We start from the raw sequence: 27,529 nt of genomic DNA on the forward strand, positions 1-27,529 counted from the left end.
TGCCATATCATTCATATCTTAAGTCTTAAGACATCATTACTGTTTTTAAAAAAGATAAGGGCATCCCCTGCCTGTTGTGTCTAACTCTATTGGGCAGTGCCCATCTCTAATTCACAGCCAAAGCCAGCATTATCTTGAAGACACTTCTGGCCAGCGTGACAGTACGCTGTGGCACATAGAAAGCAGTTCCCTTCCCACTGAAGTGCTATCTATTTATCTATTGCATTTGCATGCTTTCAAACTGCTAGGTGGGCAGGAGCTGGGGCAAGTAACGGAAGCTCAGTCCATCACACTGTGCTTAGGTCTTGAACTGTCAACTTTCGGGTCCACAAGCCCAGCATCCTAACCATTTGGCTCCTGTGCTGTTTGTTTTAGACATACATTTTAGGGGAAAATATTAAATCTTTCATACAGTACAACAGTGTGTCAGGTAAAACAGAAAAGTTAAGTTAAACACAGTAGATTGAATGTATTTAAGAAATGTATGCAATAAAACTAGACAATGAATCAAGTAGGAATGGTGCCGAATGAAATACAGAGGAATGTGTCCAGTATGAAAGAAGTGGTTTAGTCAGATAGAATGAAAATTGAACTGCAAGACCAATAATGTTGCAATTAGATGGAGTTGATGAGCTCCTCAAAAGGAGAAGAGCTATATATGAAACAGTGTATGAAGGTAGTAGAAGCAAAGATGGTTGCACACAGGAGCATGAAGTATAATGAATGGTGTTGGTGAAAATTCAATTTGGCTATGTTTCTTTTTCTTACGTTGTGCCTCAGTTTTCTCAGCTTACCATTCCTTGCACTTTTTTCTGCACTTTGCATAATGTTCTTTATCCTGAAAGGAAATAATGTGATGGGTGGGCAGGTAGTTAGGTAGACAGATAAAGAGCACAATATGCAATACTTTCTTTTCAAACTTCATTGAAACTTACAGTTTTATCAATACTGGTTACATCTTAATATATCTCAGTTGATAGAATTCTGCCTTCTAACTTTGTATCCTTCATAATAAATTTGGAAGTCCATCAGGGAAAAGGAAATGGAGAAAATCTGGTATCACAAAATATTTTGCTTTTGTTTCAAATTTTTTGATAGCTTTGTGCTTTATGTAGTAAAAGTTATCTCATGGTAGCTTAAACCATTATACGATTACTGACACAAAACTAAACACTATTCTATTAATGAAGCTTATTCCTAGATACGTCTATGACATTGTAAACTGCCCAGTAAGTGCTGTAAAACACTGTGGGGCGGTATATAAGTCTTAATGCTATTGCTATTGTAGCCTGAAAGTATAAAACCCTTTCAGGACAATCTGCTCAAATGTTCTCCTGAGTGAAATGAAACTTGTGATGGACAGTAGCTGATTTTCCCAAGTTATGAAGCAGAGAGTATTAGGTTGGTACATAGGATTACAAATTCAGACTGCAGTCACCTGTTAGGAATTACTTTTGACTAAGCTCACTCCTTGAATCTACGATTTCTGTAGTCATTATTCATAAGCTTTAAAAACCTATTCAGAAAGAATTATAAAATGTTTGATAGCATTAATTATCCCCTCCTGCAGTGTTCAAGGCTGTCGAGCACCTGCATTTTTTGATGGAGAGAACAACTTCCATATGCTTGAGAGCTCCAGTAAATCTTCTAGAGCATTTTGAGAACTGTACTCCAAAAAGTGGATACGACCAGTACCTTTTGCTTAATGAGGATTCAGGCTGCTTAAAGTATGAAAGGGTGTGCAAGTTAAAGTACTCGGTTTATCCCTCCTTTTTATTAGTTTATAATATATAATACAAAAATACAAAAGCGAATAATAGGAAAAATAGGGGAGGGAAAAGGGAAGAGAAAAGTGTGGAGAAGAAGGGAAAAAGAAAGGAAAGGCATTGACCTCTGACTCCCTTTGGTACAGTTGAATAAGAAGTAACATTGAAGCTCAACTTTTTACTTTTACATAATAGTATAAACCTGCCATTTCTATAACAGCAGACTACCTAATCAGTAAAACTGAAAATCAAAGTTTCATTTTTTCCCCACCTCAAGCACAAAGTCCAGATGAGTGATTTCCAAGTAGAAACAAAAGTACTTGTGTTTTTTTTTTCTTTTCTTTTATCAAAGCAGTCAATTTAGCCATCTTTGCTAATTCCATCAGCTTTTGCAACCATTCATCCATTGTGGGAATTGAAGTGTCCTTCCATTTTTGTGCATAAAATAATCTTGCTGCTGTCAACATATATAACATCAAAGTTCCAATTTTTTTCCAAGTCTTTTTCCATTAAACTCCAAAGAAAAGTTTCTGGTTTTGTCTTTATATTCATTTTAAGAATCTTCTGTATTAGAATATGAATCCTACTCCAATATTTCTTTGCTTTATTACATGCCCACCATAAATGATAGAAAGTCCCTTTTTACATTTGCATTTTCAGCATTCATTTGAAATACCTTTATACATTCTTGATAACTTGGTAACTTATCTGGTGTTAAATGCCAATGATACATTATCTTATAAAATCTTTCTTTTAAATTGTAATTTTAAGCCTTTCGTTCACATATTTTCCCATTGTTCAAGCTTAACATTATATCCAGAGTTCCTTGCCCACTGAATCATACAATGCTTTACATATTCATTTTCAAATTCAATAACATTTTATTGACCTTATCCTTTAAACTAATTAAATAAAACAAAAAACACACTTATCGATACCCTAAAAGTAGAAAAACTCAGGTCCTACCTGAGGATGGCTGGAAAGCTGGAAAAGGAATGTTTGCTGCTCTGACTTAAGTCTTTATATAGTTTCTTCATACAAATTCAGCCAAGGTGATTTAATGCTGAAATTAAAACTAAATAATAAAGAATAACCTTTTGGCAATACTGTTAAGAACAGAGCTTGGGTTACTTAGCTGGACTTCTTCTCTCCTGCCTTTTTAAATAAGCTTAGAAGAGATGGAGGAGGGCTTCCCCCCAAATGGGCTTTGTAGCATATAGTGCTCTGTTTTATAATCCATACATGTGCACTTGGTCATAATTCAATACTATTTTAAGTATAGGTATTTTACCAATTTGCTTCTTGACTGCTCATCATGTGTTTTGTAAGAATGGTAAAGAGAAATGGCTTGATTTTTTTAATATATTGCCATGAAGAAAATGTGACTTCATAAAAACAAATCATGGGCTAAGGCTATGCTTTTTGCAATTTATATTTGATGCCAGAAACACATCTTTTGCTCCATGTTGAAAAGAGAGGATGTTAGTTAGCAGATAGCATTTTAAACTGTGATCTGGTATCCAAACAATACATTAGGTAGGTTTTGCATACTAGTTACTAGGTAGAATTGTGATAATTACTAATATTACTTGTAAAACTGATCAACCCTGTTCTACACCACAGTCAAAATATCATTATTATTTTTGGGTAACAGAAATAGTAACTTTTGTAGATATAAAAACTTAGAGATAAGAGTGTGCCACAAGTTAGGGCAAAAAAGTTAGAGCAGAATTTACAATTGGAAGTTAAGTGCAGTGCCATTAACAGATGTCTGTCTTTCAAAATGTGAATGGCTTTGTACAGTCAGAAATGTTCATGATCTCCCCTACCAATGGATGTTTTTTCTTAACACCATCTTGATTGGATTGCATTGCTAATTCTATAGATTTTGTTAATCCTAATGTATATTTGTGTGAGATAAATATTATATCTATATCTATCTTATCTATCTATATCTATCTATCTATCTATCTATCTATCTATCTATCTATCTATCTATCTATTTTATCTCAGTCTATCTCAGCAAATGACTGGGTGGCTGACAATTCAGAGACATATAATTAAAATTTAAAAAACATTTTAAAACAATAAAAACCATTAAAACAATAAAAAACATTAAAACATCTAATTTGAGTAAGTATGACATCTGGCCTGTTAACAATAAAGCCAGGAGGTGGGGCCCTTGGCCTTCAAAGCTTTATGGGATGCTAATAGGATTGGGGCTACTTTAATTTCTAAAGAGAAGATGCTTCACAAAGGGGGGGGGGGCTGCTGCAGAAAAAGCTTGTTTTCTACTCCCCATCAGCCAACATTCTAACACACAGGTGACCGAACTAGCAGGTGAGAGAGCCCTGTCCTCTTCCTCAGGTTCAGTGGGTTTAAACTTCCCAGATTGGTTTGCAAGATGTAGCCCCATCATCTCCATAGACTCTGCTCTAAGGCTGGAGTCCAACATAAAGCAGATGTGACTGATTTTATCTGCCAGATATGCAGCGCATTCTTCACAGTGGCCGTTGAGGTAAACTTAACGACCATGTTACTGACTTAACTGCAGTGATTCACTTAACAATGTGGCAAGAAAGGTCATGAGATGGGGAAAGCTCACTTAATAAATGTCTCACTTAATAACAGAAATTTTGCACTCAATTGTGGCCATAAGTTGAGGGCTAAATGTACATTTTGCCCTTTTTCTTCATTCTTGGTCTTCCTATGCAAAGATCTGAACAAAGATATATACAGTTGAATTGCAACTGCTCTGATCTTGAAATCTTTCCTTTCAAAGGAACATTATCAGGGTGAAGAATGTACTTTACTGTCCCATTCCCATTTTTTAAAAATCACAAGTTTTAATAGATTTTGGAGAAAAAGAATGGTGAAATGACCAGAGTTGCAGGACTATAAGATGGGCAACATGTAAAATAAATATATAAATAAAATACTGCAGGAATGAGTAAGTAACCTGAAGCTCCAGAGCTTTTATAGGAACTCCTGTAATTAAAGTAACTAATAAACTAGTTAAATTCTAAAATGCCTTACAGTACAAGCTACAGCAAAGAAGTCCTGGAACATTCTTTCTCCAGCTCATGAAAATAGAAAAAATCCTGGCCCTATCCATGCGTATACCTACTTTGGGTCATCTTGCTTTCTTAAAAATATGTGCACCCCAATTACTAAAAGATTGCCGAACTCTGATCCAGCAACAGAGAATGTTAAAGCAATTTATATCAAAGGAATGGCTTTTTCTGATTTTAGCTTTAACCTTTTTTATTATATGATATATTTTACAACATAGTTGGGCTTCTTTGCCCCTGGTGCTTATATAAAATTATAAGTGACAGAACAGGGTCTGGAGTTGCAAAATATCTGAAATATTTCTGGTGTTGTAAATGGAATTGAAAACTGAATGGAACTGAAATAGTTGAAAACATTTCTGTCATATATTATAGGTATAAATATACTGTATGTAGGTATAAATATACTGTATGTAGGTATAAATATAGTAATTGAACTGCAACAATAAATGCTTTTGAACCAGTTTTAGCCTCATTAGTTCAGTTCTAGCTTATTTTCATTGATTTGAATAATTATTTAGAAAGCTGTGGTAACTTCTGGAATAGAATATGTTCTTCATAAGAAAATTATATTGACATAACTGACCAACAAAGCTTATCAGTTTCTAAACAAGCTAAACCCAGTTGGATTGCACAAGCTAATTTAATTAATTAATTAATTAATTAATTAATTATTGGGACTTATATGCCGCCCTATCTCCCGAAGGACTCAGGGTGGCTAACAACAATAACATACAATAAATACAGAAGTTAAGATAAAATTAAAATTAAAGGTCCCTGTACAATAAATTAAAATTAAAATAAATTAAAAATTAAGAGTTAAAAAATTAAAAACATAATTAAAATCCCTGTCGTCCAGGTCAGCCAGGTGGAAAAGGAGTGTTTTGAGGCCGCGGCGAAAGGACCGGAGATCCGGGGCCATCCAAAGCTCAGGGGGGAGCTGGTTCCACAGGGCTGGCGCTCCCACAGAGAAGGCCCTCCCCCTGGGGGTCGCCAGCCGACATTGTTTAGCCGACGGTACCCTGAGGAGGCCTTCTCTGTGTGAGCGTACTGGGCGATGGGAATTCGTTCCCGGCAGCAGATGGTCCTGCAAGTATCCCGGGCCTAAGCCATGTAGGGCTTTAAAGGTAAGTACCAGCACCTTAAATCTCACCCGGAGGGCAACCGGTAACCAATGCAGCTCATGCAGGAGGGGTGTAATATGGGAGTATCGGGGTGCTCCCATCACTACCCGTGCAGCCGCACTCTGCACCAGCTGAAGCCTCCGGGTGGTCTTCAAGGGCAGCCCCATGTAGACAGCATTGCAGTAATGTATACTGCTATCCCAAAATTATTTCCAGACTCAATTATACTTGTGGTGTTTTTAAAATATTAAATTGGAATAATCTGAGTGAAAATGAATGTCTGCAGAAATACTCTCATCAAGACAAGTGGGAGTTTGCACGAACTGTCAGCTGTTAAACAAAAAAAGATCAAATGATACAATTTAGCACATAGAGGAAAATGTGAAACTGTATCTCTACTTGTGATGCAGTAGTTATATGTATTAAGAAGTCCATTTGTTGTAGGTATTAATTTCTTAACTGGGCAGGTGTTGTAACTGTGATTTGCCTACATAACATTTTCCTCCTTTTTGTGCCTTTATGCATTGTGAATCATAAGCTGGAAAATCTACGTTTAAATCATCAACACAGATAATTGGTACAAGAAAAATAAGTACATTAGATTTTCATACCCATTATTTTTGTGATAGACCTGCTTATAACCTATTCTCTGTTTCCCTGGGTTAGAAGTAGCATGAGCGTACATTCAGACAACATACTAAACCTTGAACTAACTACTGCTATTTGTTGGCTATGGTATTGAGTGGTGGGAGGACTGAAAAAGGACTGAAGATAAACTCAATGCTTAACTATAGGCTTAGGAAGATACAATATGCAAACGAGCCTATTGATAAGGAATGTGAAGGACTTCATCTGCTTTGTCTCATTAAACACTTTTACTCTGAAACTACCCTAATTAGTTTTCATGGCCACCAATCCAGTAACTTTAGCAAATACTGCAGTATAAACATCTAAAATAGATCCATAGTTTTCAAATCATAGTAAAAAAAAAGATCTAGGTTACTCAAGGAATTCATTGAGTTCCAGGGTACTACAGATATAATAAATCAATTAATGAATGATAATTAGTTGCAGTTGGATCTGCTGTTTTTTTGGTGGTTTGGTTTTTTTAAATAACACTTTACAGATGCTTTTCTTAACCTGTATATTCCTCTTTTTTGAGACACCATCAGCTAGTTAATTTATAAGAAATAGACCTTTAACTAACTAAACTACTGAACAAGTTTAAAATGATTGTTCCGTAAATTCATTGTGCTATGTAATGTAGCTATTTAAAAGATGCTTTGCTTCCCAACCCGTGTAACTTATACAGTGACTTATATGACTTTGAACCCTTAAATTCAAACATGTTTTCTTTCTTTCTTTCTTTCTCTTTCTTTCTTTCTTTCTTTCTTTCTTTCTTTCTTTCTTTCTTTCTTTCTTTCTTTCTTTCTTTCTTTCTTTCTTTCTTTCTACAGTAACGGGGGGTATTACAGAAGAACAATTTCAGACACATCAACAGCAGTTAGTTCAAATGCAAAGGCAGCAACTGGCTCAGCTCCAACAGAAACAGCAGTCTCAGCATCAATCCCAACAGACATATCCAAAAGCACAGGTAACAAATGCCTTTCTTGAAAATAGCTTCTCTTATATTCTAGAAACCCATGTAGAACCAGTTCTGCTTTTTTTCCAGTTTTTTCCTCTCCCATTTTTTTTGTCTTCATATCTACTTCAAATAGACCAGTTTCTGATATACTTAACATGCAACCTAAATAGAATAGATAAATGCAGTTTTGTGATTGTGCCAAAAAAGGACTGCCATAGTCAGATTTGTCTATTGATTATTCCCATATGCTATAGTGCATTGATTATATAAACCAATACCGTTAATGCTCGTGGACCTGTCTTTATCTGTTTTTAGAAAAAAAACCTGTTTTCTTCTAATTCATATAACTAGCCTCATAATTCTTCCAAAGAGTAACTAACATATTGAGTTGGTGGCAGTAAAAAAACCTTAAAGTGTGAGGGCACCTTAAAGAATAGCAGATTCACAGTGTTATTCTTTAAGGCATGAGCTTCCTTGGGCTACAGTCTGTGGTGAAATAAAATAAATCTACTAATTTGTAATGTAATACCGAACCCATATGATTTATTTTTTTAATATTTAGAATTTGACATTCATTTCTGAATCAGTTTTCTCCAGCCCCTTTGTAATGTTGATTCAACATTAATAGTCTAATTAATATATGAATTAATGCCATTCCTATGACACTATTAATATATGAACATAATGGAATATTTTGAATGTTTTGATATTTTTGCATCTATGTTATGGTTGCAGTATAGCATGTTGCTCAGTATCTTTACTTATACTTATCTGGGTTTCTTTACCCCATGTACGCAATTAAAACTTAATCCTCTTTGGAAAGGATGTGAAGACGTTCCCATTTAAATAAAGGTGCTTTTAACATTTCAGCACTGGACCACAACTTTTAAAATGGTAAAGGTAAAAGATAGAAAGCAAAAACTTTTAGCTTATTTAGTGGACAGAACTTAATCTGAAGCCAATGAAAGCCTATTGATTTACTCGAAGCAGCCCCTTCCTCTCCTGCAGCTGCACCGGTACTTGCAGTCTAACTTCATGGGAATTAGAAACAGTTCTGTCATTAAGAGAACATCTCTTGGGTCTGGATAATTTTTTTTACTGTTTATATCAAAAGTTAATTTGATAGTATCTTACAAATAATCTGTAATTATGAAAACTGTTGTGTAAAATTTCCTAGGGCTCAAGCACTTCTGACTGCATGTCAAAAACGCTTGACTCGGCCAGTGCCCATTTTGCTGCATCTGCAGTGGTGAGTGCACCCGCTCCCAATCGGGGTGAGGCAACAAAGGAACAGAGTGCCAGCCACAATATCAACGGTGTTGTTCAGCCAACAGGTATATATATATATTTGTTGCATTATTGTCATGTTAGTTTGTAGCAGGATGTTGCTAATGCTTACTTTCTAGTCAAGATCAGTCTGAGAAAATGTTTGATAGGGCAATAATGGCTTTTGTTTTTTTAACTGAAGTCATGGAAGTTTTTGATCTTTTTATTATTTAATAAAAATGATAAAATTCTTGTTGGGCATCTGCAGATTCTTATATACTTTAATGTATTACAGTGTGTCTTTGAATTTAAGAAATGAGCCCTAATGTTTGGATATAGATCTCTTTCGTTATTGCTTCGTAGCTTGCTCCATCCTGGTGCCCTCCATATGTGTTGCCCTATAACTTACATCCCCCTTAGCCCAACTTCTGGAATATACCATATCCAGAAGGCATTAAGATGGGATGGTGATCTTGGTTTTATTTCATGTTTCATTTTGCTTGAAACCTATTGAGTACATCTGTTTTGTTTTGAACAGCAACATCAAAAACTCTGTATTCCACCAATATGGCTCTGTCATCTAGCCCAGGGATCTCAGCTGTACAACTTGTAAGGACAGTCGGTCACACCACCACAAACCATTTAATCCCAGCATTGTGCACAAACAGCTCTCAGACACTTCCTATGAACAATTCTTGTCTCACCAATGCAGTGCACCTGAACAATGTCAGTGTTGTTTCTCCAGTCAATGTACATATCAATGCAAGGACTTCAGCACCATCGCCAACCGCCTTAAAACTTGCCACAGTTGCTGCCAGTATGGATAGAGTGCCAAAGGTGACTCCAAGCAGTGCCATCAGCAGCATAGCAAGGTGTGTGCCTCTTGCTCCTCCTCCTCCGTGTCCCCCCCCTTTTTTTAAAGAAAAGTGGATTTACCAACAAATCCTAAGCCAAGAAAGGCTGAATTAAGTAATGATATTTGATTTGTGTATCTCAGGGGTCTTCAAACTTGGCCCTTTTATGACTTGTGGACTTCAACTCCCAGAATTCCTCAGCCAGACACGCTGGCTGAAGAATTCTGGGAATTGAAGTCTACAAGTCATAAAAGGGCCAAGTTTGAAAACACCTGTTATATCTTGTTGGGGAAAAAATGTGGGGTTTTACAATTATTTTGCTAGCAAAATGCAAGAAGCTATAATGACATAAAAGATCTACCCTCATAAGTGAAAGGTTAATTCAGCCAATTATTTTATATTACAAATCTCAAGAAAAATCTGAAATCCTGTAGGTTATGTATAGGATTTATACATTATTTTATACACTCTATAAATGTATAAATCTTCTACACTTCTATATTTATACATTGTTTTACCCTTCTAATGAAAATTAAGATTCTCTGATTTTTCTTTTTTATTCCATTTCTACATGCTGTGAGAGAGACCACTTACCATTCGGGAAATTTGCATAAATTGTCATTTTCTTCCTAGTAAAGTTTTAGCTTGGTTGCGTTTTAAACATTTCTCAGATAATACATATGAGAGATACTAAGTTAACAAAATGTCAAATATTAAGAAATTATACATGTAATTCATTATTAAAACTATATATTTATTTGCCTTTCTCTTTTCACTTTCAGAGAGAACCATGAACCCGAAAGATTGGGTTTGAATGGAATAGCAGAGACGACAGTAGCAATGGAGGTGACATAACCTAGCATAGTAGCTCAATGTATGCTGATGGTGTCATTTATATTCCAGCTGAATGCAAAACCAAACTCTGTGGATCACAGGGGATTAAAATGGACCTAAACGGACTATCATATCGTATATTAAGTCGATATATAATGTACATTTTGTAAAATTGGGAAAATCACTACCTTGTAAAATAGTTTATTTGTATCATCGATATTATTTCTGTTACTTGAATAGTAGATATTCATCATCATGCTTTTGCACTTGAATTTGCAACTGAATGGATTTAAAAATAATTCTTTAAATGGGATCATGAGCATGAAATGGGATCCTGCATCACTTGTTTTAACTATTTATTTTGCCATGTTTACATTTTGTATCTTGTAAAAAAATAAATCCAACTTTGTGTCTAAAAAAAAAAGTTAAAGATTCATAGCTAGGAAAAATTCTTGTAATTTTTTTCTAAAGGAAATGTAAAGTTTTCACTTGGTTCATTTTGTTTCACAATTTTAGATGGACTTTTTGGTAAATACTTTAGTGGCATTTCACTGTCAAATATGAAGTTCAAGGCAAAATAGTATTTTCTATTACTGTGCAGGGGAAAGGGATGGATCGATACATGCAAATTTAATGTAGTAACCCACTTTTCCATATATTTTGAATGTATATTTCTATTTATAATACCAATTTATAAAAAATAATTACACAGAAAACCTGACTAGTACAAATTATGCATCTAGCACATATTAAACTGTGCAGATATGAAGAAAATTTTCAACTGATTATATTTTATCTGAAGTCTGCATAATTTAACCGGCTTTTAACTGTAACACACCACATAAATGATATTTTACCAGGTATGTATTGCATTATATATCATTGCAATAATTATTGGATGTCTAGATATCGAGCCATCCCAGGTAATGGGGGAGGGGGGAGGGTCATGGCAGATTGTCTTTCAATTTTGGAAAGTTTTCCTGTGGCTACAAGGCAAGTAACGGGTTGGAAAAAGTCTGACTGTAAGCGTTGGACACCTTCGTAGTGTAGTGTTTTAGTGACTTTTTTTATACGGTTCTTGTAAATTAGATATGTGTAGTGGTGTTTCAGAATGTTTGTTTATGCACTAGTTCAGACAACTTTCCCTGTTACTTGTTCTTGATAAGTGAAAACTGCAGGGAAATAAAAATACATATCAAAACATGGGCATCTTGCATACGTGTTTATTTCACAACATGGAGAACAGTTTGTAATTGTGGGAAGCCAGTAGTTATCAAACTGAGACACCAGCAATTTGGCATGTATAGGTACAGCACTATCTCAATAGAATGATGACTCTAGAAGCTTCTGCAGGCATGTAACCTGCTGGATCAGGAAGTGTGTGTACAAAAACGTGACGGATGGAATTGGATGTTTGCATCCAGCACTTGGGCTGCCTGTGTGATTCCCAGCATTGAGACGGGTACTTTGTAAACATCATGGAACACACTGACACTGCTTTCTATGTGATGAGCGCCAGGCATGTACAGAACTCTATGAGCAGCACATGGTGTATCTTGTCAGTTTCTGGACTGGGGCTTGAAGCTGTAAAAATTTGAGTTTTCCTTCATTTGTACTTGATGTACATTAGTGCATATTGCACATATAATCGCTACCTCATAGCTGTAATTTATGCTGTACATGCTTTTGCATAATTATCTGAATGGAAATTTACTATTTGATTATATGTAAGTGGCAAAAGAATCGTAACGATGCTTCACTAATTTTAATCTATCTTCCTCAAGTTATATTTTTGAAGTGAGTCTGAACATATTTAAAGTAAAGAGAAACATGAATTTGGCTTCTTTAGGTTCAATATAATTTTATTATTTTTATGTTGTGCCTCTTTTACAAGGATAAATCGTGTGTATACCATGTTATTAATACTTCCATTGGTCGTTATTATATAAAAATCTATACCTCTTTTAAAGTAAAATGGATTGAGCCTTTTTGATTTTTGGCTATCAGGGTTTTCCAAAGATTAAAAAAAGTAGCTAGAGAATATTAGCTAGTGAATTTTTTGCTCCATGAAGTCAAAGAGTTAATGATTGCATTTGCATACCAGTCCAGTATGCTTTAACACTTATCCATTTGCTCAGGAAACACAATCTAGGTAACTATTTCTCAGTCACCTTCCTAGAAATTAACCTTTAAAAAGGTTGGGAACCATATATGTGAAGTGAAGCAAAGCTACACAGCATACATTGGATGGAAAAAGTCAAAGACCCTTGGATATTCTTTACCTACAGGTTTACCCATGATCTGATTTGAATCAATAAAAATAATTTACTAATAGCAAATGCTACAGAATGCCAACACATAGTTGTGTCCATTCAGCCTTGACAAATGACATCTGATCCTACACACACACACACACCCCCAGTTCTGAATCAGTGTTTTGAAAGCCCAGCTGGTGGCCGTGAAGCAACTTTAGCAGTAGTGTTATTTTTACTATGGTAGGATCGTACTGTTGGTAATTTAGATACTGCATTTTGGACCAGCTGCAGCTTCAAAGTAATCTCTTGAGGGCTGATCCACATAAAGCATTTACAGCATTCCAATTCAGTGTTGGTTGAAGTAGGGTTACATGGCCAGGTAGGATTGTAATTGGCATGCTAGGCAAAGTTTGACTAAATCCCCATAGCCTCCACCTGTTGCTCAAGTAATACCTACAAGTCAAGATCATGAACCAACCCCTTTAGAGACGGGGCCATTCTGTCCTATCCAGTAACTTTCCTGAATGTGTATTGCTGAAAAACATGGCCTTGGATTCAGTCTAACATCGTTTTGCTCCATTAAAACCCTGACAGAAGCCAGGCACCAAGCTTTCTAGGGTATCCTTGCTTTGGCCCGACCTCTCCTAGGGTCTTAGATGTTAAATAGCTTGGGGAAGAGAACTGAACTCCCAGGTACCCTGAATTGAAAGAATTGCTGGGTCAAGTGTTGTCATAATTACTGACTGGAATGACCTCAGGAGCTGAAACTTGAAGCAGTGCTTCTGACTCCTCAGCCTTGTATGCAGCCTGGAAAGATACCACAAGCCAACAGTATCAAATGCCACAGACAGACCTTACAGGACTAATGAGGTGCACTTTCCCATCACAGATCCAGATGACAGTCATCCACCAGGGCAATCAATGCTATTATAACAAGAGAGAATTCATTTTTTGGATTATCTGTAGCTAAGCCACCAGGAAAAATTGGACACCAAGCAGAAATTGTTACAAATAGCCATTCCACAGAGGCTTCTTCCAAAGAAGGTATACAACCATTTTCCTAATCCAATCACCCTCACTGCCTGGCTCTCCAAGGAAGGCACTGAGGACACTTCCTTAAAGTGCACAGGTGGCAGAGTTTGCACCACAGAGGATCTGAGCCTATTCTCAAGCAAAAACAAATCCCAGATAATACAAGACCTTTGCTCTGCTCAACACAGTGGATTCTGTCCACTGGCATCTAGCCCAATGTGGTATCGGCTACATTATTCATCAAAAATCTTTAAAAATAATTTGGCACAACAACAGTGCCTTATCTCACTTTTGCTAAATGGGTCCAGGTCATTCTCAACAGGGACTTCATGAATGTAATAAGTGCAGGAAAAATAATGCTTCACTATTCATCACCATATCTTAAAACTCAACAAGACTGAATGGAGTCAAGCATTTTTCTCACATATCTTCCAGTTTTTATGTCAGTATCTAATGCATATGTCTTTCTGACATCTGAGACACACACAAATGGACACACACATACCTTGCAAGAAGTATTTTTGTTTAGTCAACAAGTCACATTTAATTCCTGGTGATTATGTGGACATATGCTTATCAACTTGTCCTGACTTAATAACACAGAGTTCTTCCACATTTGATTGCATCCATCCACCCTATTTTTCATCTTCTCCTTTTCTAAATCTTTCCAAACACAACCATTTATTTTTAGAATTAATCATTTTAGCATAGCTGCTTTAATACAGCAGTATCACAACTCTATAAAGGATCACCACAATAAAAATATATTTTTATGAACCTGGAAGTTGTGCTTCCAAAATTTTAATTGATTAATAAAAATTAATATAGTTTCAATAATTATTAGTAAATATCCATTAATAAACACTTTTACTTAATCTAAAAATATCTTGCCTCATCTTCAACATGCCATGTAGCTCCAAATATTTTTTAAAAATACTTTGATATGGATTGCAATTTAGAAACAGTCTATAAGTTAAAAACCTAGGAAATCCCTGAGTACAAACCATTCTTTTTGGAAAATCTTATTTTGCATTTGGCCTCAAGCGATTACAATAGGAAATATTGTGAGTGTGAAATTGCAACAGTTCTTTCCATCTCAAATTTAATGCAGTAAGCAGGTGACAGTTTTGAATAGCTGTGAAGCAAATGATTGGCCAATCATGTAGCAGTGTAATATTCTGAGAATTAAGAAATGTACAAATGTCACCAAATTCCAAAATACTTTAAAACAACCTGTATAATATGATCAGAACAAAGTGTCTTGTTCTTTAGCAGTTATAAATGATCATGGGGAAAATTGGCAATGCAAAACATAAGAGCTTGGCTATTTGCCTTTGAGATTTGGCCCAAAATGGACCAAACTCTTAAACACAATCTTATTTGCACCCTTAAATAATGTGATAAATAAAATCTACAAACTGACATTCAAATAGATGCAGAAATGTATTTATAACACTAATAGAACATTTTTTGTAGGAAATCATTCTGGTTTATCTTGACTTTGTTATATGAAGTCATACAAACTATGGGTTTGTTAAGCAAGTTTCAATAATTTTGCCTTTCAAGGCAGAGGTTATATGACTATACAAGTAGTCCTTGACTTATTACCGCAAGTAAGCCCAAAATTTGTTGCTAACTGAAACAGTTGTTAAATGACTTTTGCCCAATTTTACAACCTTTTTTGCCACAGTTGTTAAATGAATCACTGTCACTAGTTTAGTAGTCTATAGTTCAGGTATGCAGTCCTAAGCTTATTTACTTATGAGCCAGCTCTATAGAACTCATAGAGTTTACTTTTAAATAGAACTGAAGATTCTGGCATTTTCATTTCCCTGGCTGGGTCTTTTGTTCAGCTTTTAACTGCAGACACTTTAAAAACAGATTAAATTTCCTCCTCTTAAATTTGGTTTGGTTTGGATGAGGATAGACAGTTTTGAAATTAAAAATCTCTTTTGAATCCCCTTTTATAATCCAATATGAATAAAACTTCTTTGAAAGCAAATCTTCCTGTGTTCAATGAAGCTCACTCCTAGATACACTATTAGTGAACTATATTCAAAAAACACATTAATCCTTAGTTAGTTGAATTAGCCTAATTGCTTGGCTTCCCACAATTTAAGAAACCATAAATTGGCCAGCCTAGACTGTTGTTCCAACATAGTAGGCTTGACTGAATATTTCTCAGACTGCAAAAGGATACATTGTTTCTAGTAATTAGTAGACCCCCACATCTCTAGCTCGTTTACCTGTTTTAATTCTATATTCATACATTGTAATAAACCACTGTTTATTTAACCATGATTTATAAAATACTTGGCAGTTCATATAGCATACTAAATCATGAAACATGCTTTACAAGCCATTAATGACTTCATTTTTATGACATGATGAGTCACAAATAAACCCTCTTCTGACTTATGCTGTATGAATCCAGCCTCAGGGCAAAAAGTAATAGTTTATATATTTCAACATGGTACATAACAATTCAAGAGATAATTAAAAGATTAGAAGCCAAAAGACAGCCAATCATTGCAAATAATCACATAATAAACTACAATTCCACAAGAACCAATTAAAACTATTTAGTATTAAAATTAATGATACATGGAATCTCCTATCCTAGCAAATAGCTGTACAATGAATAATGAAAAATCCATAATGAAAATAATGAAAAAAAAATCATAAACAATAAACATGTTGTAGTTTAGATTTCACTTGTTTAGGGCCAGATTTTACAATATCATCCTACCTGTGTGGCCACCTTCTGCTGTATTCTGACTGAAATGCCTTTTCAACTCTTATCCAAGATGGGATAATTGATTGTTGTCCAAAGAGCCTTAGGATGCTCATTCCATACTCTAGAGTCTAGTCAGGAATTCTGGGAGTTGAAGTCCACGAGTCATAAAAGAGCCAAAGTTGCCTACCCCTGGTCTAGAAGCAGGTTCTGGAAAACTCCAAGTCACAAGGTCTCAGGGGAAGCAAGTGCCAACCTGAAACAATTGTGAACCTCCCTGAACCACCTGAACATGTTATATCAAAAAAATAAGAGATGATGCAGGATGGGGTCATAAGACCCTTAGAAATAAAAGTAACCATGTGAGTGTGTTGCTCCTTTGCTCTTATAGGAAGCCAATGAATGGAATACTTGCCAAGGAAATCTCTCAAATCAATTGCAGCAATATCACTTGCTTTAGGCCAAATTAATAATCTTTTTTTTCTCTGGTTTTTTTTTTGTGGGGGCAGGATTTTTAACTTAAGGAAATTGAAAGAGGAAGAAGGAACAAGGAGAAGGAATAAGCAAGGCGGAGCAAGGAGAGTTAGTTTGGTCTACTATAGGGGTGTCAAATTGGTGGCCCGCGGGCCGGATGTGTTACGAATGTGCCACGCCCACCCCAGCTCTGCAAAGGCAAAAAATGTCACGATACATCATCACATGATGTGATCAAGTTTGACACTCATGGTCTAGAACAGGGGTAGGCAACCTTGGCTCTTTTATGGCTCATGGACTTCAACTCCCAGAATTCCTGAGCCACCCATGCTGGAATTCTGGGAGTTGAAGCCCACAAGCCATAAAAGAGGCAAGGTTGCCTACCCCTGGAAGTTAAGGCATATATACATACATAATTGTCTTTTCAGGAACTGGAGCCAATGCAGTGGGAGGCTAGAGTAAACCTTTGCTCTCATTTTCTTCCAATATGATGGAATGTTAAAGGAAAGAAACAAAATGTGATATGCTGGGGAACTTTATTTCATAATCTGATCCAGTCTCTCATCTTGATATTCCAGAGGCTACAAGGGAGATTAATCTCAAAGTAATCCTCTCTTGGGTTCAGATGAAACAGATCTTCCAGAGGCAGCTACCAGTAAGTAGCCCAGTGGCAAATTTGGAAACATGGTGTGTCATAAACACATTTCACCTCATTTTATCCACAAAAATGGTCCATGACCTGCCTTAGTAAATTGTAGGCACCTGACCTAAGCTTCCAGATCCTGGTTTGTTTGATCATAGTTAACAGAATACATCACAAGTTGCTGGGTTTAACCAGCATGTATTAACTAAGCAAAAAAAAGAGTCTATCTTACAACCCACATTATAGCAGAAAAGTGAGAAACCCGTGTCCAAAGTCAACCCCAACTTGAAGGCACCATTTTAAAAAATGGCTGCCGTAATAGGTGTAGCAAGTCATAAGGTAAGGTCCCCATTAACCCTGTTTAGTGTTACCTGTGCTGGGAAGCCCATTTCCAATCAAAGCATTGGAGCATAGTCGCATACTATTTTTCCCCCCCAAGAAATGCCCAGGGCACATTTTGATAAATAAAAAAAGTTAGAGGCTAGTGCAGCACACCATTATATTATTATTATTATTATTATTATTATTATTATTATTATTATTATTATTATTATTATTATTATTATTATTATATTATTATTATTATTATATTATTATTATTATATTATTATTATTATTATTATTATTATATTATATTATTATTATTATTATTATTATTATTATTATTATTATTATTATTATTATTATTATTATTAAACAAAAACTATTTAAAAAATAAATAAAGAGCACTAGCTCCCAAGAAGTTACCTGGAACTCTGTCCCCAAGGTGCCCCACGACCCTAGACCAAGGAACAAACTCTGTGGGCCGCTCAAGTCTCCCCCTGCGTTTCCACTCCTATTTTAAAGCCCTTTTCTCCGCTCAGCATCCCAAGACGAGCACCTCCAGCGCCCGGCAAGACGCTGGGCTGCAACGGCCAGCCTCCCCTGGCCTCGTGGCCCCGCCCCTCTTTTCCCCCGAGTCCCTACCTGGTGCTTCCCGAACTACAGCTCCCAGGATGCGCCGGGGATGTCTCCCCTCAAGCCAGTGAGCTGGGGGAAGAGTTGATGTAATGCGGTGAAGTCACAAAGCCCTTGGGGACGGGGGAAGAGGGCGGAGGGGAGAGAGAGAGAGAGAGAGATGCAGGATGGTGGCGGCAAGAGCAGAAGCGCCTGCCACGCTCCCGCGGCGCTCGGGAGAGGCGTGAGGGGAGGGGGGAAATAGAGAAATAAAACCTGGCTTCGTTTAGCAGCCCCCCTCCGGCCGCCCGCCCAGCTTCGAAGCAGCGGCAGGTCTCCGGGCGAGGCAGCTGAAGCGCCGGGACCGCGGCCTCTCCCTATTCTTTTCGCCCAAGGACTGGCCCCGGCCCGGAGACGCGCTCTGCCCTCCGCCCAGCCTGGAGGTCGTGAGGAGCCGGGAATGCCTCGGCGCCGCCGCTGCCGCTGCTTTTTCCTTCTCCTTCTTCTCCTCTGACCAGGCTCGGCTCTCTCTCCTTCGGGCCATGCCTCCCCGCCGCTAAAATAACCACGGGCCCCCCCTCCCTTTCTCCTCCTCCTCCTCCTCCTCCAAAGGTGGTGGTGTGTGTTTTTGTGTTTGTTTTTTTAAAAAAAATCCCTGAGGTGGGAAGAAAGGTGCCCGCCGCCGCCGCCTCGCCCAACCAGCCGCCCGCCGCCGCCGCCGCCGCCGCCGCCGCTGATCCGCCCCGCTCGCCCGCGTCGAGATGGCGGACCCAGCCGAATGCAGCATCAAAGTGATGTGCCGGTTCCGACCCCTCAACGAGGCGGAGATCCTGCGCGGGGACAAATTCATCCCGAAATTTAAAGGCGAGGACACGGTCGTCGTCGGGGTAAGTCTCTCTCTCTCTCTCTCTCTCTCTCTCTCTCTTTCCCTCTCTCTCTCTCTCTCTCTCTCTCTCTCTCTCTCTCTCCCTCCCTCCCTCCTCCCGCCCCGGACGCCTTTTCGGCGTTGGCCTTTTTTTATTCAACCGAACGAGTTGCGTTTTCCTCTTTTTTTTTTTTTTTGGCTCGGCTCCGAACTCTCTGCGAAACCTGGCGAATTTGTTGTGTGTGTGTGTGTCTCTCTCTCTCCCCCCACCCCACCTCCAAGTCCCTTTAGGTTTATTTCGGGGGGGGGGGGCCTGGCTGAATGGCGTGCCGCTGCACCGCATTGTACTCCCTCCTCCGTCCATTGTTCCCAACATAGTAGTGCAGCGTTTCCCAACCTTAGGAACTTGAAGATGCGTGGACTTCAACTCCCAGAATTCCCCAGCCAGCTATGCTGGCTGGGGAATTCTGGGAGTTGAAGTCCACGCATCTTCAAGTTCCTAAGGTTGGGAAACGCTGCTGTAGTGTGTGTGTGTCTGTGTCTGTGTCTGTGTGAACGTCGCTTGGAAGTTCTCCAAGACTTCTTTCACCTTGAGCGCCAAATTTGGCTAAGAGAAGGATGGTGGTGGGGGGGGGGAGAAAGGAAACTCTCTGTACTGCCTGCCTTTCCCTCCCCCCCTCCCCTCCCCGTCCCGACCCCAAACTTGGAAATTGGGTTAAACTCACAAAAAGGACAAGAACCCTTGTTTTCCATAACAGGAATGAAAAGCTTTGGATAAGAAGTGGGTTTACAGTGGCAGGTGATTCTAAAAACAAATGTTTTTTTTTTTTTTTTTGTGGTGCAGTGTGAAATCACTTTGGTGTTTCGGGATGGGTGCAAAGTTTTCCTTGTTTTGGTGTGAGCGTGGGTCGAGACCGTGTCGCAAAGAGTCATGCGGTGCAAAGAATAATCTTTATTGGGGCCCCAGTATTGTAGTCTGGCAACCACACTGGGAGACGCTCAAAGTAGGTTTTGGTTGCTGGCTTTGATGGAGCTGGGTATCGGCGGGGGAATGTGTCACACGAAAGGCAAGCTTTTAATGTTAATCTCATTTGCACATTTTACTGAATTATTTAAGGTTTCAGTAAAAGTCCAAAATGAGTTCCACTGAAACTCAGCTTATTTAGGAGGAGACGTAGCTTGGGTTGCATTGGTAAACAGCAGGGTGAAGGCTAATGCGTGGGCAAAGTATATTCTACACCTGCCTGATTTGGATGGCTTCTGCAGGGGGTGGGAAGTCTCCCTTGAAAGGTGGTCCAGAGCTGAATTTCCTGCTTTCATAACTGCAGCAAAAGCAATGGTGGGGAACTGAATGGAGTCAGCCTCAATTGACTCTTTCATCTGCCTTCCCTCATTGCTACTGCAGTCTTCCAATCCTGAGCATTGATCAAGCTGATGTCATCTGGATCACTGGGCATGCTCATTTGCTTGTTCCCTGATGTATTTGATGGATTGGCAGGTGGAGAGAAATTGCTAAACAAATTACAAGAGGGTAGAATAATTCCCTCCTTCTCACCTTCATATCCACCTTTCTGCCATTTCAGCTTGATCTGTGTGGCTTGTGTGTCGGATCAGCACTCACTTCAGTTAAAAGCCTGCCAAGCTGCAGTCTCTGCAGATAAAAGCAGGATGTATATACCCTATCCAGTGATAGTCTTTAGTTGTCTGCTGTGTTCATTTCCTTGTCTTGCAGTGCAATCAGTGGAGAATCTCCTTCTCTTAGGAAAAGTTCCACTTCTTATCAGCTCACATAATTTAGATTAACAGCCTTGGCTAATAGTGTTAATTTGTCTGAAATATGCTGATGGAAGGTAATTTTGATTTTTAATTTTATTTGTTAGAATTGGCTCCCAGTAGGTAAATAATGGGCTTGTTGTGTGAATGATTTAATCTGCTACTACAAATTAATAACTATAAGTCTCACTTCAAGTTCCAATGAGATGATTAGTAATGGAAAGATTATGTTTTGGAAACTTCTTTGTCTTCTTGGTAATGCATAGTTATATGTGCATAAGAAAATGATTGCTCTCTTAATGTGTTGCGGTATATGCTAGAGAACCTTTAGATTGGTTTCACAGTTTCATTTCAACCTGGATGCGGTTTGCTTTTTCTTGAGCCACTAGTAATTGAGAATTTGTAGCCAACATTTAACCTCTCATTTCAAAGGAACTCTGTAGACTTATAATAAACCACATGGTATTTATTTATTTTTACTTACTATTAAATCTCTTTGCCACCCATCTCACAGTGGGGCTTCTCTGGTCAGTATTGTGAGGGATAGTTTTAAAATGTGCATTCAGGGGCATCAAAAGTATTAGGTATTGTTAAAAGTAATGGCTGTTCCTATCATGCTTAAGAGAGTTTTGTAACCTTTGGCAAAAACTCAGGGCCGATTTAAACAAAAGGGAAAAAAAATCTCCTTGCCTCCCAAAGTAGAATCTGGAGACATTCACTATAGCTATAAATCTGGGAGACTTTGGGCTAACTGTAACATTTTTTATACAAAATGTAATTAAAATGTCTTCACCTGTCATGACAGCTGCCAATTTAAACAGTTTTAACAAGGAACTAAAGAAATGAATGGAAGATAAATTTATCTGTCACTGGTAAGTTTGATAGCTTGCATGTCTTAAATAACAGTTGCTAGAGTTCATCTGTGAAGGGGGATTTATCACTTTTTCTTCCATTCATGAACCCCTGAGACTGAGCTGGCTTGCTTCTGAGTGAATCTAATAATAATAATAATAATAATAATAATAATAATAATAATAATAATAATAATAATAATAATAATAATAATAATAATAATATAATAGTAGTAGTAGTAGTAGTTTAATTTCTATACCGCCCTTCTCCCGAAGGACTCAGGGCGGTGTACAGGGCAATAAATACAATAAAAAATACAGTATACAAAAGTTAAGATAGAATTAAATATTAAGCCCAATTACAATAAATAGGCTTTTGACACATCCGAAGGCTGGTACATTTAAACTGTTTGTTGGATAGTCCTACTGAGTCAGTGATAATGTGTGCAGTAATTTTTTTTTTGCTGATAAAGGACAATATTTGTAGCTCAGGCTTGAAATGAGGGGTCCTTGGTGCTCTGTGTAGTTGGTGGTTTTGTTGAAGTGCACTGATGATGTTCCCTAGTTTGGATAATGAGATGTCTGCAAGAAAACAACCAAGCTCAGAGAGCACCAAGGACATTCAAAGTATTTTTTGCTTAATCTTATGATGTGAAAACCCTAATTCAGGGGTCTTCAAACTCGGCCCTTTTATGACTCATGGACTTCAACTCCCAGAATTCCTCAGCCAGGCACACTGGCTGAGGAATTCTGGGAGTTGAAGTCCATGAGTCATAAAAGGGCCGAGTTTGAAGACCTCTGCCCTAATTCCTGCCCCATTGAGGGAGTCCTTTTAAACCATCTGTCCAATTCAAGTGTGGTTTGTTTAGAATATATTTGTTATTTTATATTCTGGTTATCTAGTAAAGAGGTAGATTTCTATTCTTTCTGCTAAGCATTTGTTCAGCACAACCAGTATAAACATTTGTATTACGGTAACTCTTCACCTCTCTTTAGTTTACAGTTAATGATCTTTTCGTCCCATCTGCTATCTACACACAAATTCATAAAGCATAATCTTTTCAGTCCTACTGTCAGCAGGAAGTCCATTAAGGGATACTAGAAATAAAAACACATTTCAGCCTTCATCAAATAAACCAACTTTATGATCCTTTTTATTTTTAACAGTTGTAATCTTTAGTTTGTTCAAATACTGTAACACCACAGAATTTGATTTCATTTTTTTTGTGCCTTCTCACAAGATTCTTCAAAGCCTTAAGATGAGCCTCTTTTGTAAATCCAATATATAAAATATCCAGGTCAGTTTTTTAGTTTATTATTTCATTTTCCATTTTGATTTTTAAAACATCAGCTGGTTTCTTTTGTATGCTTAGTATGATATCCTTTTGTATGCTTCCATATAAGCATAGGTTCCATGCTTATAACTTGTCATTTGTAGATTTACTTTTGATGCCATCTCTGCCTTAACAAATAAAACTTGATCTTCATCTGCTTTTTCTTTCATTACATCTTTTGGATATAGTCTATCCATAGAAGCAAACATCACTGTTGATATTGTTGACACTAAGTTCTAATTCTATTTTTCAAAAGTGTCGTTCATTCAAGGTTATGTTTGGTATCATTTTATATATCACAGTTAATTAGCTGTTATTGTATTGTATATTTTTTCTCCTTTAACTAAAATCTTTAGTTCCTTCTAGTGACCAATTTTTAAAATTACTTACCTTTGTTTTGTCTTGCAAATGTCCAAACAAATATTTTTCCCACGGGAAGGATTCTTTATGATTAATCCCAAAATTTTATTCCTTATTTATCTGGACCTTTAATCCATTTGTAACATTCTAGGATCAAAGTGTTATTTAGCTTTTTGCTGTTTATTTTTTCCCCAAATTATTATTACAATTTTCTTTCACTAAGGATTGAAGTAAAACCTATTTTTAGACTTTTTGAGCGAAATCCCTCTCATATGTTAAAAGTAGCTAGCAAGCAATTTACGAATGTAATTATGGTAGAAGTTTGCGAACTTAATGTCCTTTAGAAAATGCCAACCACAGTTGTGAGTAAGATGGCTATTCCCATCTCCCAGTGCTTGAAACCTGCTACGGATTGCTGTCTTGCAGTTTACTTGTAAGGAGCATATGTTTGGAGCGCATGTGGGTGATCTCCCATCCTCTCCTTATTAAAAATGATTCAAAATAACTGCTGGTGTCATCTCCACTTTTCACAGAGTTGATTTGTCCTCATTTCTCCCCCCCCTCTCTTAGGTTCATCTTCTGTGGGATAAAGGAATTTATTTATTCCTCTTCATGGAGTAGATAATAATGTTTGGATTTTCTTTTGCCCTGTTTGCTTTAACTACCTTCCCACTTCTAGCTTTACAAGCAGGCCTGCCATGCTGTATTTAGGAACATGTCACTTTTATTTGGCTCCTTTTTCTGACCTAGTTATCATCCCTGCTTCCTTATCTAACATTTATTGCTGTCTCTTCTTTCTTTAGCATTAATTTTCACTTGCAGCTTCTTCAATTTACAATGTAATTATGCACTTGCCTCTTAATCTATTTCCTGTTTATATATAATTATCTTTTTTCCTGTTAGAACTGTACAATTATTTTGAATTTTGGTTACATCAGAGACAGTTCCTTTTCATACCATTATTTTCTGGCAATGTGTATTGGGTGAATTTGGTGCTCACTTGCAGAAGTTAAAATCATCTGGTCAGTTCCAGTAAATCAGGGGTGTCAAACTCACAACATCATGTGACGTGTCGTATCATGACTTTTTTTTTCATTGCCAGCAATGGGCTGGGTGTGGTTTTGCCATGATGCATCTGGCCCGTGAGCCGGCAGTTTGACACCCCTGCAGTAAATGGTCTAATTTTTTTTAAAAAAATTGTTTCAATTGCTAAAGGAAAATAAATTCCCCGTGGTTATTTGAACCATCTTGGGTTGAGGCTCTATTTTTCTTATATTGTATAATAAATACTCACTGGAATACTTGCTGAAATAGTCTATAAACTGTCTAGGACAAAAATGAGATCTAGAAAAATTCTTCAGTACTGACCTAAACAGTAAATATGCCAGATTATTCCATGCTTATCAGCAGCATTAAAATGGAGAGAGACCTTTATAATATATTTATCTTCTTTTATTAATGCTTGTTAGATTCTATGATTCTGTGCTAATGAGCCATGAATGAAATAAGCTTGCATAGATTGCTCATTATTATTTTTTACTCAAGTTTGTGAGTAATTGTTGATTAACTGCCTTATTAGAAACAGCTTACATTATATATATTCTTGTATATCCACCAGTTATGAAACTAGTCTGACACCATGTTACTCTGGCATTATCTAGCCAACATTAGTCAACAATAAAAAAGTAAGCAGGCTCACACTTGGTTGTCCTAAAAGTATTCTGGAAGAAAGTAAAAGCAAGCTACTTTAATATTGTTGCCAAGAATTGCCTCAACCCCACCCCCATGTATGAAAGGAGCATCCTGAGCTCAACTCAACATGAGGAAGTCTTTACTTTTTAAATTGCATTTGATTTTGCCTTTTAATACAGTTACTTTAGGATTACTGTGTTGTGACAGCTGCTGTCACTGGAGGAGGTGATCACAGGAGCAGTTGTATTTTCTCATTAAGCATCCAACTGAATAGATGTATTAACATATTAAGATTTAACCTGTTAAAGGAAAGTACACAATGTTATCTCTTTTGAGAGTGGTCATTATTATAAACCTTAAAAATTAAATGTAAATACTCTGGATGCAACCTATACTTTCAAAATTCCTTGTTTTTTGTAACTTTTGTTTTACAGAAGGTGCAAAAAAGAAATTCCCAGTAATACTGCTTTCATTGTATCCACCAATTATCTTGGAACATCCAATATTGCACTCACCATTGTGACACAAGGGGAACTCTCGCTGAATCTAGTGAAATTTCTGATTAGACATATTCAGTGTTGCATTATAGTGGTGTATCTCATCGTAATTCAAATAAACATATGGGACTCGTTTATATGGATGAGTGATAGCAGCATATTATTGTCTGGAATATATAATTACACCTACCTGGATGCTTGGTCAGATTTAGTCTTACTGTTTCCATGGTTTGGAATGTTGGTAGTTTTACCATATTTTTACTACAGTTCTGAATTTTATAATGTAAGCTTTGGAAGGACATCATTGCAAGATGGAAATGTAAAACTTTGTGTGTTGAAATATTATACTTTTACATCATTAGTTTTTTTTTTTAAAGTGATTTTCCATATTTGGTAGCAATTTTGGAGAGAGAGAAAATCTTTTGAATTCATAAGAAATACATTTTATAATATGAAGGCCAAGCTTTAAAAACCCATTTATTAGTGCAAACACATTGAAAAGTAACATGTATCTTACGGTATACATGCTATCTCCTTAAATGTTGATTTATACATTTGCACATTGATTTATAAATTTGGACAAATGAGTTATTTGTAAAAATAATAAAGGCAGGATACAAATAAATACAGTTTTTGTGGAGAAAGGAGAATAAATAAGTAGTGATCTGAGGAAATACAATGTAACTGTTGGAGATAGTCATGGTTTCAGTCTTTCTTGGCACAGCTGGACTGTAATCAAGTAAGCAAGTCCATAATAATCCAGGAACTCCTGCTAAATAATTAAAGAGGCCATTACACAGCAATCCTTGGATTTTTTTTTCTGTATCAGAAGCAAGTTCTATTTATAGTGAAGTCAAAGTTAACATTTCTGCATCTCCTTTTGCTGCTTGACCCATGCAGTAGACTGGATGTTATATGAATGGATGCTGTTGTTTTCATTCCTCTCTTTTTTTTGGCAATGGCCAATGGCTGGTTTCCCCTGACTGTAAGAACTGACTCTGGCTCAGAGCTACCTGTAGATAAGAGAAAGTCGCAAAACATATTGTATAGATGCCAGTGAATTTATGTAATATTTATTCATTGCTAGGATGCTACAAAACAGTGTGTCTGGCTGAGGAATTCTGGGAGTTGAAGTCCACAAGTCATAAAAGGGCCAAGTTTGAAGACCCCTGCTACAAAACTTTGATGTTTTTGCTACTCATTTGGAAACTCTGCATTTAAATAGTTGGGTATGATGCATTGCTCTGCTGACTTTTAAAGTTGCCTTTAGGATTTGCATGCTTCTTTGCTTTGTTAAACTTGCATATGAACAAAAAAGGAAAGGATCGGAAAAGTTATTGCATTTCCTTGCATTGAATGTGGTCTCTTTTCTTGCTGTCATATCAGACTAATCTCTATTTGTCCAAGCATCAGTCATGACTTGATATTAATTTACCCAACCGAAAAGCAATGATCTCAATAAGATGTAGTAGCATTATTTCTGCAGTAGTGGATTCCTGCACTGAGCAAATGATTGGATTACGGTAGGTGTTTTCCTAGATCCCTTCCCTTGCAACCATTCTTAAGTAATAGAAAATTATGAA

At 37.1% G+C, this 27,529-nt stretch overlaps 2 protein-coding genes across 3 annotated transcripts in view; both read left to right on the forward strand.

Moving 5' to 3' along the window:
* Nucleotides 1-12,468, forward strand: part of EPC2 (enhancer of polycomb homolog 2) — a 51,181-nt gene extending 38,713 nt beyond the window's left edge. The window contains exons 11-14 of one of the 2 annotated variants that reach the window (XM_083350449.1): nucleotides 7,419-7,555; nucleotides 8,724-8,880; nucleotides 9,351-9,684; nucleotides 10,449-12,468. In XM_083350449.1, coding sequence (XP_083206575.1) covers nucleotides 7,419-7,555; nucleotides 8,724-8,880; nucleotides 9,351-9,684; nucleotides 10,449-10,521 — 701 coding nt within the window. In that variant the 3' untranslated portion in view covers nucleotides 10,522-12,468. Of the gene's footprint in view, nucleotides 1-7,418; nucleotides 7,556-8,723; nucleotides 8,881-9,350; nucleotides 9,685-10,448 lie in introns of those variants that run through there. The other variant, XM_083350450.1, reaches the window with a different exon arrangement.
* Nucleotides 12,469-19,134: 6,666 nt separating this feature from the next.
* The window catches only part of KIF5C (kinesin family member 5C), a 103,166-nt gene continuing 94,771 nt past the window's right edge, over nucleotides 19,135-27,529 (forward strand). The window contains exon 1 of the mRNA XM_083359201.1: nucleotides 19,135-19,461. Coding sequence (XP_083215327.1) covers nucleotides 19,336-19,461 — 126 coding nt within the window. The 5' untranslated portion in view covers nucleotides 19,135-19,335. The remainder of the gene's footprint in view (nucleotides 19,462-27,529) is intronic.

This window comes from Vipera ursinii, assembly GCF_947247035.1.
Source record: "Vipera ursinii genome assembly, chromosome: 1".
Classification (NCBI taxonomy): Eukaryota; Metazoa; Chordata; class Lepidosauria; order Squamata; family Viperidae; genus Vipera; species Vipera ursinii.